Source organism: Beta vulgaris, chromosome 4 (assembly GCF_026745355.1).
Source record: "Beta vulgaris subsp. vulgaris cultivar EL10 chromosome 4, EL10.2, whole genome shotgun sequence".
Taxonomy (NCBI): Eukaryota; Viridiplantae; Streptophyta; class Magnoliopsida; order Caryophyllales; family Amaranthaceae; genus Beta; species Beta vulgaris.
The window spans coordinates 52,921,772-52,939,604 of record NC_079205.1 but is presented as its reverse complement, the minus strand read 5'-3'; the positions used below and the strand labels follow the sequence as shown (position 1 = coordinate 52,939,604).

Sequence of the window (17,833 nt, the reverse complement as noted above, 5' to 3'; positions counted from 1 at the left end):
TAAACATGATTAAGAAATTATTAAACTAATAGAAATCGCAATTATTAAACTAAGAGAATGAAGATCTTAAATAATATGAGAACATAAACAAACACCAAGAGAATGAAATAAAAACTAAAACTTTGAATTGAATTGAATGAAAGTACCTTGAATGTAAATCGAATCACAAACTATGATCTCTAATCTCAATTACCAATGAAAACTAAAGTGTTTTCTCTCTAATACCAAACCCTAAAAAGTTGTGTGAAAAATAGAATAAAGCGTAAGTCCTCGAAATAAAACAAAAACTCGTTTGATGAAGCCACGAGCTCCCTTTTCCGGAAACGACTGGTGCGGGCGCACCAAACAGAGGTGCGGGCGCACCAAAATCAGGTGCGGGCGCACCTCACCATTCTGCCTCAAACCGGGCAGTTCAACTTAAAACGAGCATAACTTCTTCGATTTATATCCAAATCAAGCTTATGACCAGTCGTTGGAAAGATATCGAAACGAGCTTTCACCTCCAACTGGAATTACCTTCATCCGATTTGTGGTTTGAAAGTTATGTCCATTTGAAGTTCTCTGTTCAAGATTTCATTATGCAATGTGCTCCTTTGTGCGAGCGGACATGGGGAATGGTGCAAGCGTACCATTTATCAATGTGTGCTTTATTTTCATTGCTACCTTTTCCAACTTTACAAATCGTAGCCATCTTAGTAGTTTCACCTATATCAAGAACATGGCAAAACAAGGTGAAAGCAAATGTACTAGAAATTCGGTCAAAAATGATTAAAAATCAAGCAAAATATCACTATGATCAAGTATGATCAAGTGAATGAAATAGAAGGGAAAAGGGAGAATAACGAGGGAAGAAAGGGGAGAAAGAGGATCAAAATGAGCTAAAAGGAGTCCATAAAGTACGTTTGAAACACACTTATCAAACTCCCCCAAGCTTAGCGTTTTGCTTGTCCTCAAGTAAACCAAGAGTGAGAATGAAGGAAAGAAGAAGAAAAAGAGAATAAAAAGAAAAGGGAAACGTGCAACAAACTAACCTATATGCTCTAAATGCAAGGTTACAAACATGACATGCAAGCTAAATGAGTTCATAGCAAGATTTAGGAGACCAACCAAACACAAGAGGGATGATGATTAGGAAGCACAAGAGTGACTTTCAGAGCTCAATCCACCGATCAACCGAGTCTTTTTGAAAGAAGGCTTTCCAAGAGTGATTTCTCACTCTTCTCCACTTCCAAGATCCAAGTTTGACTCCTCCCTAGGGATGCTCAACCATAATTGCTCGCCTCTACCACATTTTGATGACCATTATCATGACTTGCACAAAATCTCGCCCGTCACTACTAAATCAACCAAGTCCAATCTAGAAGTCAAAATGGACTTTGTTAAGGTTGTAACGGGGCTAGGTTAAGGGTGTGGATGATAGTTTAGGAATGTGGTGTAAAAAGGGTAAGTGGAGTACAAACTAGGGGTAAATACTCCCCCAAGCTAGTCCTAACACCAATCTCAATTCATGAACTCACACATAACCTTGATATCCACTTTGACTCTTTCACCTTTTGAGCTCTTTCACTTTTTGAATATTTTTCATTTTTCTCATCAAATTGCTCTTTCTTTCTAATCTTTCAATAGAAATTCAAATGAAACACTAAGAGCTTTCTTTCTTTTATTTCTTTTGAAATTTTTGTTATCTTTTGCAAATACTTGCATATTAACTAACTTTCAACCAAGACTCAATATCAAAACAACTCAACTCAACACAAACTAGACATGCACTCCATGTAACACCCCCAAAATCCACGCGCGCCTACCACTGCTGCGTCGCGTCGACCTCGGGGGCGTTACCGCCGCGATGGAACGCAAGGCATAATAAGGGTTAACGATAACTCAAAACATTAACTTGAAAACTAAAATGCAGCGGAATTAAAATATAAATACAACTCGGGAATCATCAATGACCCCTTTCATTCAAACCACAAACCATATATAAGTCTTAGAAAAACCAATAATACTTATTTCAAAATGCTTTAAATGTAAATACCCAAGCCTAGTCCCCGTATGCTCGAGATTATGCAGCAGCACCAGCACACCTAGTCTGCTCCCATTGTAGCATCAATGGTTCATCGCAGTTCATCAAACACATAATAACACACAATCAGTCATGCTGAGTACGTAATGAACCATTGAATACATGTAAACATAAATGATGCACACATGAACAATCCTAAGCCTGATGCTACACTATGTTACATCCTTTAACCTTTAATCTTTAATCTTTAATTGGCATCGAACGGGCACCGTCATCTTACTAGAATCATACGGGCTACTGAATCCTTAACAGACACTAGGTCTGTTAGATGAAATGCAAATACGGTTTCGAGCCGTCTCACACCCATCACCTTAGTATGCATACCCCCAAGATCGAACGGAACCTTCCGCCTACTTGAGTGTCAAAAATATAAGGACACTACTGTCGTCACAGTAGGCCTGCGTAGGAGCGTAGGACAAGTCCCACACTCCCCCATTGTTCATCACTTGTAGGGAGTCCAGCTACAAGATATTGCCATAATTTATTTTAATATTAACCATTCATTTCATAACCCATATAGTCATTTACCTTTTCTCTTAGTTACAATGCTCAAATCGTATCTCTTGTAACACTCTTGTTACACTATGGATACATAGAATCAATTACCTGTTCTCTTCATTAAAATGCTCAAATCGTATCTCTTGTAACAACCTTGTTACACTATGGATACATAGAATCATTTACCTTTTCTCTTATGCTCGAATCATATCTCTTGTAACAACCTTGTTACACTATGGATAGATTAAAAATGCTCTTGTTTATATTACGATAGAATTACGCATTCCAATGTAACATATCAATTTCAATTACAAATGTCTAACCAGACAATCTCAATCAATCAAACATTCCCTATCATGCTTCTAGGTTCCAATAACATAGATTGCAACCTAATCATGATACTAATACTTGGGATTAAACTGGTAAGCGTACGTACCTTATAACGGAGAATTTTCGCTGTCTTAATCGAACGTTCCGCTTATGAAATTGGGACCTAAATCGTTAAATAAAAGCTTTAGTGCTACGTCGTTGGTAATATTAACAACTACTACGTAACTAAGACTATACGGTTTAATAATTCGAAGTAAACGATTAATAAACCCTTGTTTAAGAATTTTCGTTACTTTTCTTATTATAAAGAGTTTAACGTCTTTTATGAGTCAAAGCTAGTGAACATACTAATATTAGTTAGTGTCATTAGTCCACTATCTTTACCAAACCAGTTAACTTATAAGTCCAACCATGTTTTATGTCCAAATCTTATGTCCAAAACTCTTAGGTCCAATCCAGTATTATGTCCAAAAGTCTGATTCGCAACTTTAGTCAGAATAATAACATGAACTCATTAACTTGAATTATTAAATAATTTATTATAATTTAACATAATTATGAAAACATAAATTATAATTAAACTTAATATAATATATTCAATATATAAAAATGTTTTATACAGTTAAGCTCGCCGGAAATCAAGTTCCGGCGATCGATTTCCGTCAACGGCACACAACCACACGCTCTACCGCAGCAGCCGCACGGCTACGCTCGAACCAACCCTCGATTCGCACAGCACACGCTCCGAGCTTCGTCGCACAGCAGCAACAGCAACCTCGCGCAGCAACAGCAAGCCTCGCACCGATCTGTCGCTCGCACGCTCGCAGCCCTCGCACCCCTCGAACACTCACGGGCTCCCTCGTCGCGCGCCTTTCGCCCAACCGCACAATACTCGACTCACTCGAGCCCTTAGCCTCGCTCGCACACCCTCGCACCACCAACGTACTCTCCGCACAACCTCGTCCCTTGCTCGTCTCGCACACACCGGCACGCCTGCAGCCTCGGACTCGCGAAGCCTCGTCCACGCGAGCCTCGCACAGCAGCACACGGCGAGAGAGAACGAAGAAAGAGAGAACAGCGACAAGAAGAGGAGAGCAGCGAGAGGGAAGAGGAGAGCAGCGAGAGAGAAAGGAGAAGGAAAGGAAGGTGACGGCTGAAGGAGGAAAGGAAGAATTTAGGGTTTTCTGAAATTTCTCCTCTTACTTTCCCTTTTTATACCCTTCAAAAGTGGTAACCCTAGATCGGGTGAACTCGGTTTAACCTTTATAAATCCGAAATTAACACAACCGACTCGTATTAATATTATTATATTCTTATTATTCTGTAAATAATATTAAAATACCTTTTTATTAACTTCTTTATATTTCTTAATTATTACGAATTAATTCCAAAAATACGGAGTATTACAGGCTTTCCCCCTTAAAAGAAGTTTCGTCCCGAAACTTGAGGTAGCCAGTCTTAACGACGATCTTTTGCACTTCTAAGTCCCAAAATTTCAAAGCGTTTTCTAACGTTCGCACAACAGATCAGCAATAATTACAAATAACTATCATAATTAACATACTTTAGGGTGAAAGCGCGAAATTCTATCGCATTCTTCCCCCCTTAAAAGAAAAGTTACGTCCCCGTAACTCACGTACCTCTTGAAAAAGCTCAGGGTACTTCAGACGCATTGCATCTTCGGCTTCCCAGTGGCTTCTCGTATTTTGATTTCTCCACAACACTTTGACAATTCTGACGTCCTTATTCCTCGTACTACGCACTTTGCGGTCTAGGATCTGGACAGGTTTCTCCTCATAGGAAAGGTTTCGTCTATTTCGACTTTTCGGTTCAAGACATGTGACTCATCGGTACGTATCTCCGGAGTTGGGATACGTGAAACACATTATGGACCCTTTCTAAGTTATTGGGCAAATTAGGCGATAAGCAACTTTGCCTACTCTCGCCAGAATACTCATATGGTCCTATGAATTTAGGGCTTAGCTTCCCCTTTTTCCCGAATCGCATCACTCCTTTCATTGGAGACACCTTAAGCAATACTTTTTCCCCACTTCGTAATTCTCTCCCTTCGCTTCTGATCCGCATAGGATTTTGCCTGTCCTGTGCAGCCTTAATCTTTTCTTGAATGATCGCACCTGATCCACTGTCTCCTGAATCATCTCAGGTCCTAACACCACAGTCTCACTAATGTCGTTCCAACAAAAGGGCTACGACACTTTCTCCCATATAGTGCTTCAAATGGTGCCATCTTAATACTAGCATGGTAGCTGTTGTTGTATGAGAATTCTATGAGGTCCAAATGGTCTTCCCATGATCCTTGGTATTCTAAGGCACAGCTCTGCAACATGTCCTCTAAGGTCTGAATAGTTCTTTCGATTTGACCGTCTGTAGCTGGGTGAAAGGCTGTACTCATCAATAGCTCACTACCAAAAGCTTCCTGACCTTTTTCCAGAAATTCGAAAGGAATCGCGAATCTCTATCTGATACTATACTCGTGGGTACTCCATGCAATCGAATGACATTTTTCACATAAGCCTTGGCTAAGGCTTCCATACTCCACGTATCTTTCATAGGTATGAACCTTGCTGTTTGGTTAGTCTATCCACTATCACCCATATGGTATTATTGCCTCCCCGACTCCTAGGTAAGGCTACAACGAAATCCATGGATTCGAGTCCCATTTCCATGTCGGAATGTCTAAAGGTTGAATCTTTCCTTGAGGTCTCTTGTGTTCACTTTTGACTTTCTGGCATGTTAGAACTTTGGAAACAAACTCAGCTACTGCTCTTTCATCCAGGCCACCAGAACATCTTCTTGAGGTCCTTATAAACTTATCTCCCCCTGGGTGGACGGAATAAGTCGTGTTATGACCCTCACCTCATTATCTTTTGTTTCAATTCTTCACATTTTTGTGGCAACACCACCTACCCTTATATCTTATGCTTCCATCCTCATGGATCGCAAACCCTTCTGCTTTCCCTCCTTAAGCTTTGCTTTGACTCGCTCAAGCTTCACATCCCCAGGTTGATTCTCTTATTTCGTCTAAAGTTGGGTCGATGGTTAGGCACTCAGCAATCTTTCTACCTCCCCTTCATGAACAACTTCTATCTGGAGTCTAGAAACTCCTCACAAAGTTTGTCGGCAACGACTAATGTATTCAGGCTATGGCTAGACTTGCGACTTAACGCATCAGCAACGACGTTGGCTTTACCCTCATGGTACTGGATGTCTAAGTCATAGTCCTTGATGAGCTCTAACCATCTGCGCTGTCTCATGTTAAGGTCTTTCTGGGTGAAGATGTATTTGAGCTTTTGTGATCCGTGAAGATTCGACAAGTCACCCCGTAAAGGTAGTGTCTCCAGATTTTTAGGGCAAACACTATTGCGGCCAATTCTAAGTCATGTGTTGGGTAATTGACTTCATACGGCTTCAACTGTCGAGACGCATAAGCTATGACCTTCCCATTTTGCATAAGAACACAACCCAACCCATTCTTTGGACGCATCACTATACACATCATATCCCTCATTCCCATTAGGCAAGGTTAGGACAGGGGCTGATGTTAACCTTTCTTTGAGCGTTTGGAAAGCTTTCTCACTGTCCTCATTCCAGTTAAACCTACAATCCTTCTTCATCAAGTGTGTCATGGCTTTGCTATTTTGGAGAAGTCTTTCACAAATCTCCTATAGTAACCGGCTAAACCCAAGAAACTTCTTATGTCTGTGACATTCTTTGGAGTAGGCCATTCACTCACGGCTTTGATCTTTGCAGGATCTACTGACACACCATCCTTGGAGACAAAATGACCTAAAAATGACACTCTTTCCAACCAAAATTCACACTTTCGAAAACTTCGCATATAGTTGGTTGTCCCTAAGTGTCTGCAAAATGACTCTCAAATGACCCTCATGGTCCTCCTTGCTCCTAGAATAGATCAGAATATCGTCTATGAATACAACGACAAATTTATCGAGGTAGGGTCGAAAGATCCTATTCATAAGGTCCATGAAAACTGCAGGTGCATTAGATAACCCAAAAGGCATTACCGTAAACTCATAGTGGCCATATCTAGTCCTGAAAGCAGTCTTAGGTATATCATGATCAACAATCCTCAATTGATGGTAACCTGACCTTAAGTCTATTTTGGAGAACATCCCCGCACCCTGAAGTTGGTCGAACAAGTCATCAATCCTAGGCAATGGGTACTTTTTTTCACAGTGACATTGTTCAACTCTCGATAGTCTATACAAACCTCAAACTACCATCCTTCTTTTTCACAAATAAGACAGGTGCTCCCCATGGTGACATGCTAGGTCTAATATACCCTTTGTCGAGTAGTTCCTCCAACTGGTTTTTCAACTCGTTCATTTCTGTTGAGCCATTCGATATGGGCTTTCGAAATTGGTCCAGTCCCAGGTACTAGGTCAACGGTGAACTCTACATCTCTCCTTGGTGGCATACCAGGTATATCTTCAGGAAAAACATCCTGAAACTCTCGGACTACTGGCACATCCTCAGGTCTTAACGGATCATCCTCAATAATAGGATAGAAAGGCTCAGATGGGTTGAGAAGCGGATAATTATGCCGGTATATAAGCTTTTGGCTTTGTAGCTCCTATTTCTAGCAAAAAGAAACGCCCTAAATCATTCTTCTAAAGGCTCGGTCTTATGCAATCTTGGGGAGCTAAAATGCAAGTCACAAGTTAGGCGATCAATGGTGAGGGTTGGGAATGAGTCTTACGAGGTTCTTGGCCCTCCTTCAGGATTCGTCGCACAAGGGGCAAGGCAATCCATTCATCCAACTCGCCTAATTTCAAAGAGGCTCTACCAAAAGTTATCGTTCTCTAGAGTCACTTAAAGTCACAACAAGGCTTCCAAAACCATCAAGTCTACTGTAGGGAAGGTCTTCCAATCAAGTTATGAACATTTTTAGCCATAAATCATGCATGCAACCAAGCTATCCTAAATGCAGGGAAAAAAATATTTTTGTTTTTTTTATGCAAACCTAACATGCAAAAGCACTAAAAAGAACCTAAATGCAAAAGGGAGAAAAAAATGTTGAGATGGAGCGAACACATGCTAACTAACTCCCCCAAGCTTAATACAAACTCCGTCCTCGGAGTGTACAAGCAAAGAGAAAGTAAGGGATGAGGTAACGGCAGAAAAACAAGCAAAAATCCTAACCAAGTAAGATAAGGAGAAGGGTCTCAACATACCTGGCAAAAAGAGCTCTTTTAGAATAATTAGCTAGACCTTATCACTAAATAATTTGACAAAAATCTCAATAGTTTGTCATAAGCATTAGCACACATTTCACAATGGATCAAATAGGTATGATATAGATAAAGAGCATGCACAAATTTCAATGCGTCTATATGCTTACCAAGTAATGAGTGCCGGAAATAATGAAATTTCCAAGAGAATCCTGGAAAGTGTGAAGAACAAACATTAAGATTCAAATAAAAAGAAGAAAACAATGAGTTCTCCTTTTGATGATCCTTGCAAATTTTAAGCTCGGTCATATCCTCGATGACTTTCATTTGGGTCTTGTGAAGGTTTAAAGAGGTCAAAGGCTCTTCCAATGGTGAAACTTTGAGGCGAGGGAATAAGATGGGAAAGGAAGGAACTAAGTCGATTTTCCTTGAAAAAGGAATATGAAGAGAACGAGTAGAAACAAAAGTCTCATCAACTACTTTTTCAACATCATTAGACTTTATAGTGTAAGCTTTCTCAACAACTGATTCCTCTACTCTGTGCTTCTCATCCATATCCCACTCATCATCTTCATTAGTTATGGTCATACAAGAGTGATTTTGATTATTGATAATTTGACCCAATGTTTCAATTGATATTTTGCTAGATTCGACAATGTTGTCCATCATAGAATCACATCTCTTTAACAATGCCATATTTTCTTCAAGTGAATTAAGAATTTCAGAATAAACATGGCGTTCACAGCTAAAGACATCTTCTAAATTTGAGAAAGTTGTAATTCCATGGTCCCACTCATAAGTATCTCTAGACAACCACCCAAAGAAACTCCATGCTTCATCAAAGTGTTGGAATCGAAATTCACCATTAAACATAGACTCCACAATTTCTCTTGTATGCATATTCAAACCATCATATATCACCTCACACATCTCCCAAATCTCAAGTCTATATTTAGTTACAAGAGTGTTCTCAAATCTCTGATAATAATTCCAAAATGGTTCATCCTCATATTGAGGAAAAAAGAAGTTCGTCATTTTTTGGAATTCTCTTTAAAAAAAAAAAAAGAAATTATCTACACAATCCTAGACTCATATAAACAGCACTTACCACATAAAAAAAGACAAGAAAAAAAAAAAACCAAAAAGGAAAAGTATAAAAAAAAAAGAAAAAAGAAAAAAGAAAAAAAAAATCAATTAAGCAATTTCAAACTTAAGAAAACTTCAATCAATAGCATATTTCCCCGGCAACGGCGCCATTTTGATAAGAGGTTTTTAGTGTGTCGTTCAGGCACTAAGAACCGCTTTCCAAACAATATTTATAATCCTAACAAGCAACTACTAAGGGAATAGTAAGGGCAAGTCAAGGGTCGATCCACAGGGAAAATGGGATTGATTAGAGTCTATCCAGTCTAGACTACCTAATTAAAAGGTAATTTGGGGTTTGAAATATGTTTGGTAACAATTAAGACTATCTATCAGCTAGAACAAGCAAAAATCACGAGTTTAAATATCAAATAAAGACACTAGAGTTAAGGCTACTAGTATGAATAAGAACGGATGATGATCGTTAATGCGATTGTGAAGCAACAAAGACGATTATGCAAGGTTTAGTTCTCCTCTAAAATACTTGAGTCCTCTCTCGAATGGTCCTCAAGAGTAATCGCTTAATCTATCAACTAAATCCTCTCTCGAATGGTCTTTAGTTAATTGATTAAGAGATTCGATAAGTTTGGAAAACCCCTAATGAAGGATCCCCTTAATTTCCACCCAATATCTTGGTATGGAAATTAAGTTGATTCTTGGGGATGATAAAAGAGTTCAAAATCCGGTTTAAGAACGTTTGAAATCAAAATACCAAAGTATAGTGTGATCAATATCTATCCTAAGGTCTCAAAACACCAAGATCAATGCATAATTTTCTCTGAATAATCACAATCACATCAACATCATATTTAAACCCTAATTCATACTTTCACCCTAACCCTAGATTATGAAACTACTCATAATCATGGAGTTAAAGCAATTAAACAATGAATCTATGACTAATCTAAGGTTAAACATGATTAAGAAATTATTAAACTAATAGAAATCGCAATTATTAAACTAAGAGAATGAAGATCTTAAATAATATGAGAACATAACAAACACCAAGAGAATGAAATAAAAACTAAAACTTTGAATTGAATTGAATGAAAGTACCTTGAATGTAAATCGAATCACAAACTATGATCTCTAATCTCAATTACCAATGAAAACTAAAGTGTTTTCTCTCTAATACCAAACCCTAAAAAGTTGTGTGAAAAATAGAATAAAGCGTAAGTCTCGAAATAAAACAAAACTCGTTTGATGAAGCCACGAGCTCCCTTTTCCGGAAACGACTGGTGCGGGCGCACCAAAAGAGGTGCGGGCGCACCAAAATCAGTGCGGCGCACCTCACCATTCTGCCTCAAACCGGGCAGTTCAACTTAAAACGAGCATAACTTCTTCGATTTATATCCAAATCAAGCTTATGACCAGTCGTTGGAAAGATATCGAAACGAGCTTTCACCTCCAACTAGAATTACCTTCATCAGATTTGTGGTTTGAAAGTTATGTCCATTTGAAGTTCTCTGTTCAAGATTTCATTATGCAATGTGCTCCTTTGTGCGAGCGGACATGGGGAATGGTGCAAGCGTACCATTTATCAATGTGTGCTTTATTTTCATTGCTACCTTTTCCAACTTTACAAATCGTAGTCATCTTAGTAGTTTCACCTATATCAAGAACATGGCAAAACAAGGTGAAAGCAAATGTACTAGAAATTCGGTCAAAAATGACTAAAAATCAAGCAAAATATCACTCTATGATCAAGTATGATCAAGTGAATGAAATAGAAGGGAAAAGGGAGAATAACGAGGGAAGAAAGGGGAGAAAGAGGATCAAAATGAGCTAAAAGGAATCCATAAAGTACGTTTGATACACACTTATCAATGGCCACCATTTATGAGAGTGAACCCCATCCTAGATTGGTCTTATAGGTTTGTGGTCATATTCTACTGTCAGTACTTTGTGCTCCCCATATCAGAAGAATGTTTCTTGTGTCATCAGTGATCTGTGGAACTTATTGAGAAGTTGAAATATAATAAATTGAAGTTATTTTTCAAAAATTGTTAAAATAACAACTAAGAATTGCATGTCAAACTGGGTATTTAACAATCATACCTTTTTTAAAGGTAGTCGCTTCACATGTGTTCCAAAAAATATGATTAGTTTGAGTTTTGGGCTCAGCCCGTCCGATAGTAAGCATTGGTCAGACGATCTGACCCAATACTTTCATAAATTAATAAAAATCGAAAGTAATATTATGTTATTGCTAGCTAGAAACAAATCATATTTACCCTTAAACACGTGAAATCTTCTTTAAATGGAACCCAACTAACATTGGATTCAATTTTATTAGGAACCTCTAAAGTTGGTTCCTTCCTCTTTTAACTTTTTGTTAAAAATCTCCCCACCTTCCCAAATACAATTTTCCATAAAAAAGATAGCCATAATTTCCTCTCATCCAACCATTTTCATCCTTATATAATCATCCATCTCTTCTAATTTTCTCTCTCCTAAATCTTCTTCGATTTTCCCCCATCACCTTCTCCTCACAAACAAATTTCCATGCCCCTAGGAACGTGGGAATTTACAAACAAAAATCTCACAATTGAGGAAAAAACCCATATAAGAATTTCAAAAAGAAAACTTCAAAGAAGAAGAAAATGGAGCATAGACCAATTGATGTGAAGTTACTATGTGCTAAAGATTTAAAGGACGTAAATGTCTTTTCCACAATGGATGTTTATGTAGTGGGTTCAGTATCAGGGGACCCACGTTCCATGCAACGAACCGCTGTTGATAAAGATGGTGGGACCAACCCAAAATGGAACCATGACATGAAATTTACATTTGATGAGTCAGCCGCCCGGTTGAACCGGCTCGGTCTAGTTTTTCAAATTATGTCAGACCGGACTCTTGGAGATAAAGAAATAGGCCGGGTTTATGTACCCCTCAAGGAGCTTTTTGATGCTACTGATCCTATTGACCAAGAGAGACATGTTGTGTACCAAGTTCAAACCCCAACAGGAAAATTTAAAGGTGAAATGGAGTTTTCTTTTAAATTTGGAGAAATATTCACACTTAAATTGGAGCCTAAAATTGATGAACCAGTTATAGCCTATCCTGCATTGGGTTCAACTACTTTACCAGAATTGGACCCCACTTTAGCATGTGGTCCCACACTTAAATCTGGGACTAATATGTATTCATGTCCAAATGTAAGTGGGCCCATGCATTATAGTCATAGTGCACCACAACTCGGGTACCAGCCTCAAGGATATGGATACGGATATGGGTATCGAGCACAAAATGTGCCTGTGCCTATGCCCGTGCCGCCTCCCAATCCTCATATGGGATATGGGTACGGGTTTACAGGCGGGTATGGGTGCACGGGACAAACGCCACCATGTTATGTGCAACCACCAATGTCAAATAAACCGAAAAAGAGTAAATTTGGGATAGGGGCAGCGGCAGGGGTTGGAGCGGGGTTGTTAGGAGGGTTGTTGGTGGGGGAGATGGTGGAAGATGTAGCCGAATCGGTAGCCTTTGATGATACATTAGATTTTTAGTTCTTTTATTGTTCAAATGAGATTAAAATATAGTGGAGACGGAAAACTAATGTTGAATGATATTTTTATGGCTCATACGCGATAAACTTTGATTGTAAATTTATAAATGATTGAGTGTCTTCCAACTCGCTATATTACAAGCAAAATTATGAAAATCATCCAACCATATAACTTCATCTACATGAGTATATTTAATCTTGGATCTTTGAAATGGTGCCTTTTTTTGTGTGTGCATCAGTTTATGAATTCATGGACTCTTGAGGAAAAACCCTGAAAAATGAGGTTTTTGTTTGAATTGATGTAAAAAGTTGGTTGTTTTAAGGAAAATGCAATGTTTAAGTTTGCATGGATTCTCAATTGTGTGGAATGTTGATAGCTTTATGATGTAAGCCACTCCTACTTCAGTTCAAGTTTTTCTTTTGTATCATTGTATGGTTGTTGTATTTATATTTTGTACAAAACTGTGCAAGTAATACAGGTCTGCTTGAAGTCTGAATAACTGAAACTCAATTTGGAAACCAAGATACTTGATCTGTTATGCAGGCAATTAATATCTGATTTGTTTTAATTTATGATTCGATTGTGAGGTTAAAGCATTTTTACACTAAAATTTAAGTATTATCATAACTTGTTGATTACAACTACTTTTTGTAGTTTCCAAATGAACTCAAAACTAATCATACTCATACTACTCATGGTCACTTTGAATACTGGTTATACATAAGATCAATCATATAACAAAGTTATGCTCTTTTTTGAATACTAGATAAACCATACAACAAAGTTGGTTCCGAACTTCACCACTAGTAAATTTTCAACTTTCTTTCAGTCTTTCTCTTCATGGCAACTACAGATCATGATGAAACTGAAGCTGTAAACTAAACAGATTCACAAGGTATGTCAATCCAAAAACTTCGGCTTTGGTTCGAGAACGTAGTAATGCTATCGTTAATCAATCAGTTAACCAAAATTCCTAAACATAGAAATAAGTTTAACACACACCTGCATGCGCAGGCTGCAGAGAAGGATTATATATTAGTCTATTAGAACTATGAGTAACATTTAAACCACAGGGGACTAAATTAGTGCCTACCATAGTCCATATTTCCGCAACAAAAATTGACAAATTTGAGGAGTATTTTTCTGGGAATGCTCAGAAAATTTCATTTCTCAGTCAGTATTCTGGCATAATTTCGTCCTTAACCATCAAACCTAGTTCTTATGATGACATACGAAATCACCTGCTTCTTAGCCTCAAAAGAGTGTGACGTCCTTGAGTTAATGTCTTTGTTGGGCGATTTAGCAGCACAATCTCTTTGATTTTTCTCTCTTCACCCAAGATGATCTCATATTCATACTCCTCTCCCTTGACCAATTTGCTTTCCAACCGAAAATTTCTCCACCCAGAAGTAAGCAAAACACGGCGATCCTTCGTCTTGTAGACCTTCACTTCCTGTGAAACCCCTCTCTGATCCCGGAGAAGTATAATCTCTGGAAAATTTACTAAAGGCGGTTTTATGTTGTATTCTGAGAAGATACCTGCAGGAATGTGCTGCACATTGAAACAGCTTACATCTAAAGATGTGCTTTGATGTTCAAACCCGTGCTATAATCTAAAAATTAGAAAAGGCTAAGCATTTTTACACCTCAAAACACATTAGTTTAACAGAGGTGATTAGAGTCTGCCAGAGAACAGAAAGTACACAACATTCAAAAATTATTAGTTCTCTTACCTTTTTGACATAACAAGAATAAAGTATCAATGGAAGTCTAATGGAATAATTCCAGTAGCCTGATTTCAGTTTTATCATTATGAATTATGATGTTTTCTTATAAGGCTATGAAACAGATAAGTATCTTAAAGTTGTGAACTTCAGCTGGTGCAGATTTATGATACCAGTAAAGTAAGAAACATTACCAAATGATAAGGCTTTGCATCATGAACTTTTTTAAATCGTATATTCTTCAAATCACATGAATCTGCAGAAATATGCATTATGATTAGCATGGCGAAATGTGTGAAAAAGATGAAATAATAGGGTCCTTTCCAGTTGCTTTTCTTCTGGTTCCTATTTCCAGATGACATTCGTTACTAAGGGTGTGTTTGGTTGGAAGGACAGTGCTTTCCCAACCCTTCCTAATTTTATTTTCCCCTATTACCAAAATATGATTGATGTATAGATCAAGAGCTGAAAATTCTAGCTCTTGAAAGAAACTGAAGAGTGTATCCTAATCTGAAGACTGAAAAGAATAGGTTTCTTCAAAGAACTAACCTTCAGAGACTTGTTTAACTTCCATGCATCTTTCTGAATATGTCTTCTCACAGGCACCAGCATGACAGCTATAATTCTTGTCTAAGTTTGTTTCCTGCTTCAGCTTTGCATATGGCTGGTCAACAATAGCCGTACTTTCATCTTTCTCGCATCCATTGGTACTGAATATTTTGACAAAGAACACGCCACTACCTTTGTAGGTAAAAATCAAGAATTCCCCTCGTGCCAATGAATTATCAATGACAAAGCTTTCCCAACCCTTTGTCATAAGTAACTTGCATTCAGCCTTTTCTAACTCTACCTTCCAACCTTCTCCTTGCATGTTTTTCAGGATGAATTTCTTCATAGTCTTCCCTTCGAAGTTCTTAACAAAATCAGGAGGTATCACCTGCAAAATTCCAAGCACCTCATTTTTCTCCTAGGGACATGGGAATATGGGATGATAAAAGAAAGGAGGACAAGAAGCACCTTAAAGAATATAAGTTTCAGAAATATAACTTTAGATGAAAGCCAGTAAGTTAAATAAAGACTACCCAAGTACTATTATGATTATGATTCAGTTTGAACAGGGTTTTATCAAGTGATCATAAGCACAAAGCTTGAAGGAATATCATGCTTCCCTGAATGCCTTCGGCAAAATCTTCAGACAGTTTGACTCTTGGGGACATCATAACGACGATTGCCAGATCCATGCTCCATTATGTAAACAAAATTTTTGCAAACTATGTTATAAAACTACCTTAGCATAGATAGTACTATCAGAATATATAATAAGAGCTAGTTGAGCTCAAATTTTACATGAGGTCCAATGTATAAGTAATAAAGGTTCGATTATGAAGCATGAATGAAGCACGAGTCAGTCGAATTACAAGCTCAACCCTTCATAAGAAAAGGGACATAGCCACATAGGCATTGTACTACAATTTCCAAGCCAAATTCAAAAACCACAATGAGCTTAACCTTCTCAAATGAAGAATTATTACTAGAAATAAGGAGCCAAGAAGCTGTCAAGGGTATAACAGCTCAGATGCATTCTTTAAGTTCTGATGCTTTATTGCCTAGATTCTAGTATGTGAGAAATCTTAAGCTTAACTCATCATTGCAACACGGAAGACCACTACTAGAAAGTCGATACTAAGCGCCAAGACCACCAAATTCTACAACTATTTCACACCTGAAGCCTGAAGCCTCAAGGAAAATGTAACCTCTAATCCTCTATATTTACAATGTAAATAACTATGTTACTCAGACACGGATTGAGTGTCTACTAGGATACGGGTGTCCAAGTGTCCGACTCGGCTATTTTGTAGAAAAAAGACAAGTTTTTAGTTTAAAATGAAGTGTCATGTCGGACACGATAAGACACGATACCGGGTTTTTTAAGTAAATGAAGGTGTCGGAGTAACATAGGTAAATTTTTTATTTGTACTCAAAAGTTTCAGCTTTCATTCCTTTAAACAACCAATATCTTCCACAAATAATAACAAACCAATAACATCCAAGTTTTGTAAATGTGCTAAACTAGTTGATATCTGGGTCTCATTGTATAAATATGTTTGGTAAATAGCTATTCGCGGATCATATTTTAGCGTATTTGTCATTTCACCTCTGACTAATTACCTCACACCCAAAAGCTCCCCTAACCAGCCATTTCAAAATTAGCGTTTTAGGTCCACATTGCAGTAGCTTAGATAAAACCAACATCATAGGAATTCACGAGTCATTCTTTTAAAACATCTCATTTTTGCTTAATAATATGTCTACATGGCCCACCGCCTACATAAAGGTGCATAGAAGTCGAAAATTCAATAATTAGCACGTTTCATATCTTTGCAGTAGCTTAGATAAAACCAAATGTTCAGCAAAATAAATTTCTTAGTAGCTGAAATTGTGTTTTGTGCATGACGCATAAATTAAAAGATTAATACTTGAATTCTCCTTAACTTATCTGAAGTGAAAGTATGTAAACTTATTAACAAAATCTTAATGGAACTCACCTAACTTATTAGATTTGAAACTTATTTATTTAAACGAGAAGCACGCGTTCTAAACCATGTAGCATGAGTACTTCTAGGTCATGTACTCGTACCTTCGCCCGTACCCAATACGATATATGAGTATGCGTATCCTTTCCTAAAATTTCAAAATCTTGCCATTTTCTGTCCCTGTACCCGAATCCGCACTGGTACAGTCTATGAGCAACCTAGGTCCTAAATGTATAATAAGAGGGAGAAAATAATTACAGCTTACCAGCTGGTTGGAGTTGTGTTCTGGCAGATAAACCTTGAAAAACTCAGGAAAATCTTGTGTATCAGAGTTTCTAGAATGCATTTCTTTTCTTCGTTTTGTTGGCCTCACCATTGTTTCATCCACAATTCTCAGAGGGTTGCCACAAAAGTTAGAAAGAAACGAAAAGTTGCAAAAGTTTAGAAGTGTACAAGTAAGAAATAGCTGAAAATCAATTAACAAACTTCCAAAAACAATCATTAGTTTTACAGATATAACATGCTCTGATGAAGAGATTTTGGCCAAAGAATATAGTCTGACAGATATATATACGAATAAAATAGAGGTAAATGTGTACTGTAATAATAAAATGGAGGTAAAATGTATACGGTAATAATGAAATAGAGGAGATTCTGATTTTACATATGAGGTAAATGTATGCTCTTGTAATAATAAAATGGAGGAGTCCGAGGAGATAAAGAAGATGTTTTCTTACTGACAAAAAACGTGCAAAGAATCCACGAAATACGAATCGGTTTGAAAGAAAGCCAAATGATG

The 17,833-nt window shown here is 37.7% G+C and overlaps 2 protein-coding genes across 2 annotated transcripts; one reads left to right on the top strand and one right to left on the bottom strand.

Moving 5' to 3' along the window:
- The first annotated feature begins 11,463 nt into the window (after nt 1-11,463).
- LOC104890897 (hypothetical protein) lies at nt 11,464-12,935 on the top strand. The gene has a single exon (XM_010676514.4). The coding sequence runs from the start codon at nt 11,871-11,873 to the stop codon at nt 12,774-12,776; it is 906 nt and encodes a 301-aa protein (XP_010674816.2). The 5' UTR covers nt 11,464-11,870; the 3' UTR covers nt 12,777-12,935.
- Nucleotides 12,936-13,707: 772 nt separating this feature from the next.
- On the bottom strand, nt 13,708-17,621 carry LOC104890898 (putative B3 domain-containing protein At5g66980). Its single transcript, XM_048641758.2, has 4 exons — nt 17,300-17,621; nt 15,050-15,437; nt 14,695-14,756; nt 13,708-14,328 (listed from the first exon to the last, which is right to left on the bottom strand). Exons 1-4 carry the CDS (start codon nt 17,534-17,536, stop codon nt 14,014-14,016), a joined length of 1,002 nt encoding a protein of 333 aa, XP_048497715.1. The 5' UTR covers nt 17,537-17,621; the 3' UTR covers nt 13,708-14,013.
- Nucleotides 17,622-17,833: the final 212 nt, after the last annotated feature.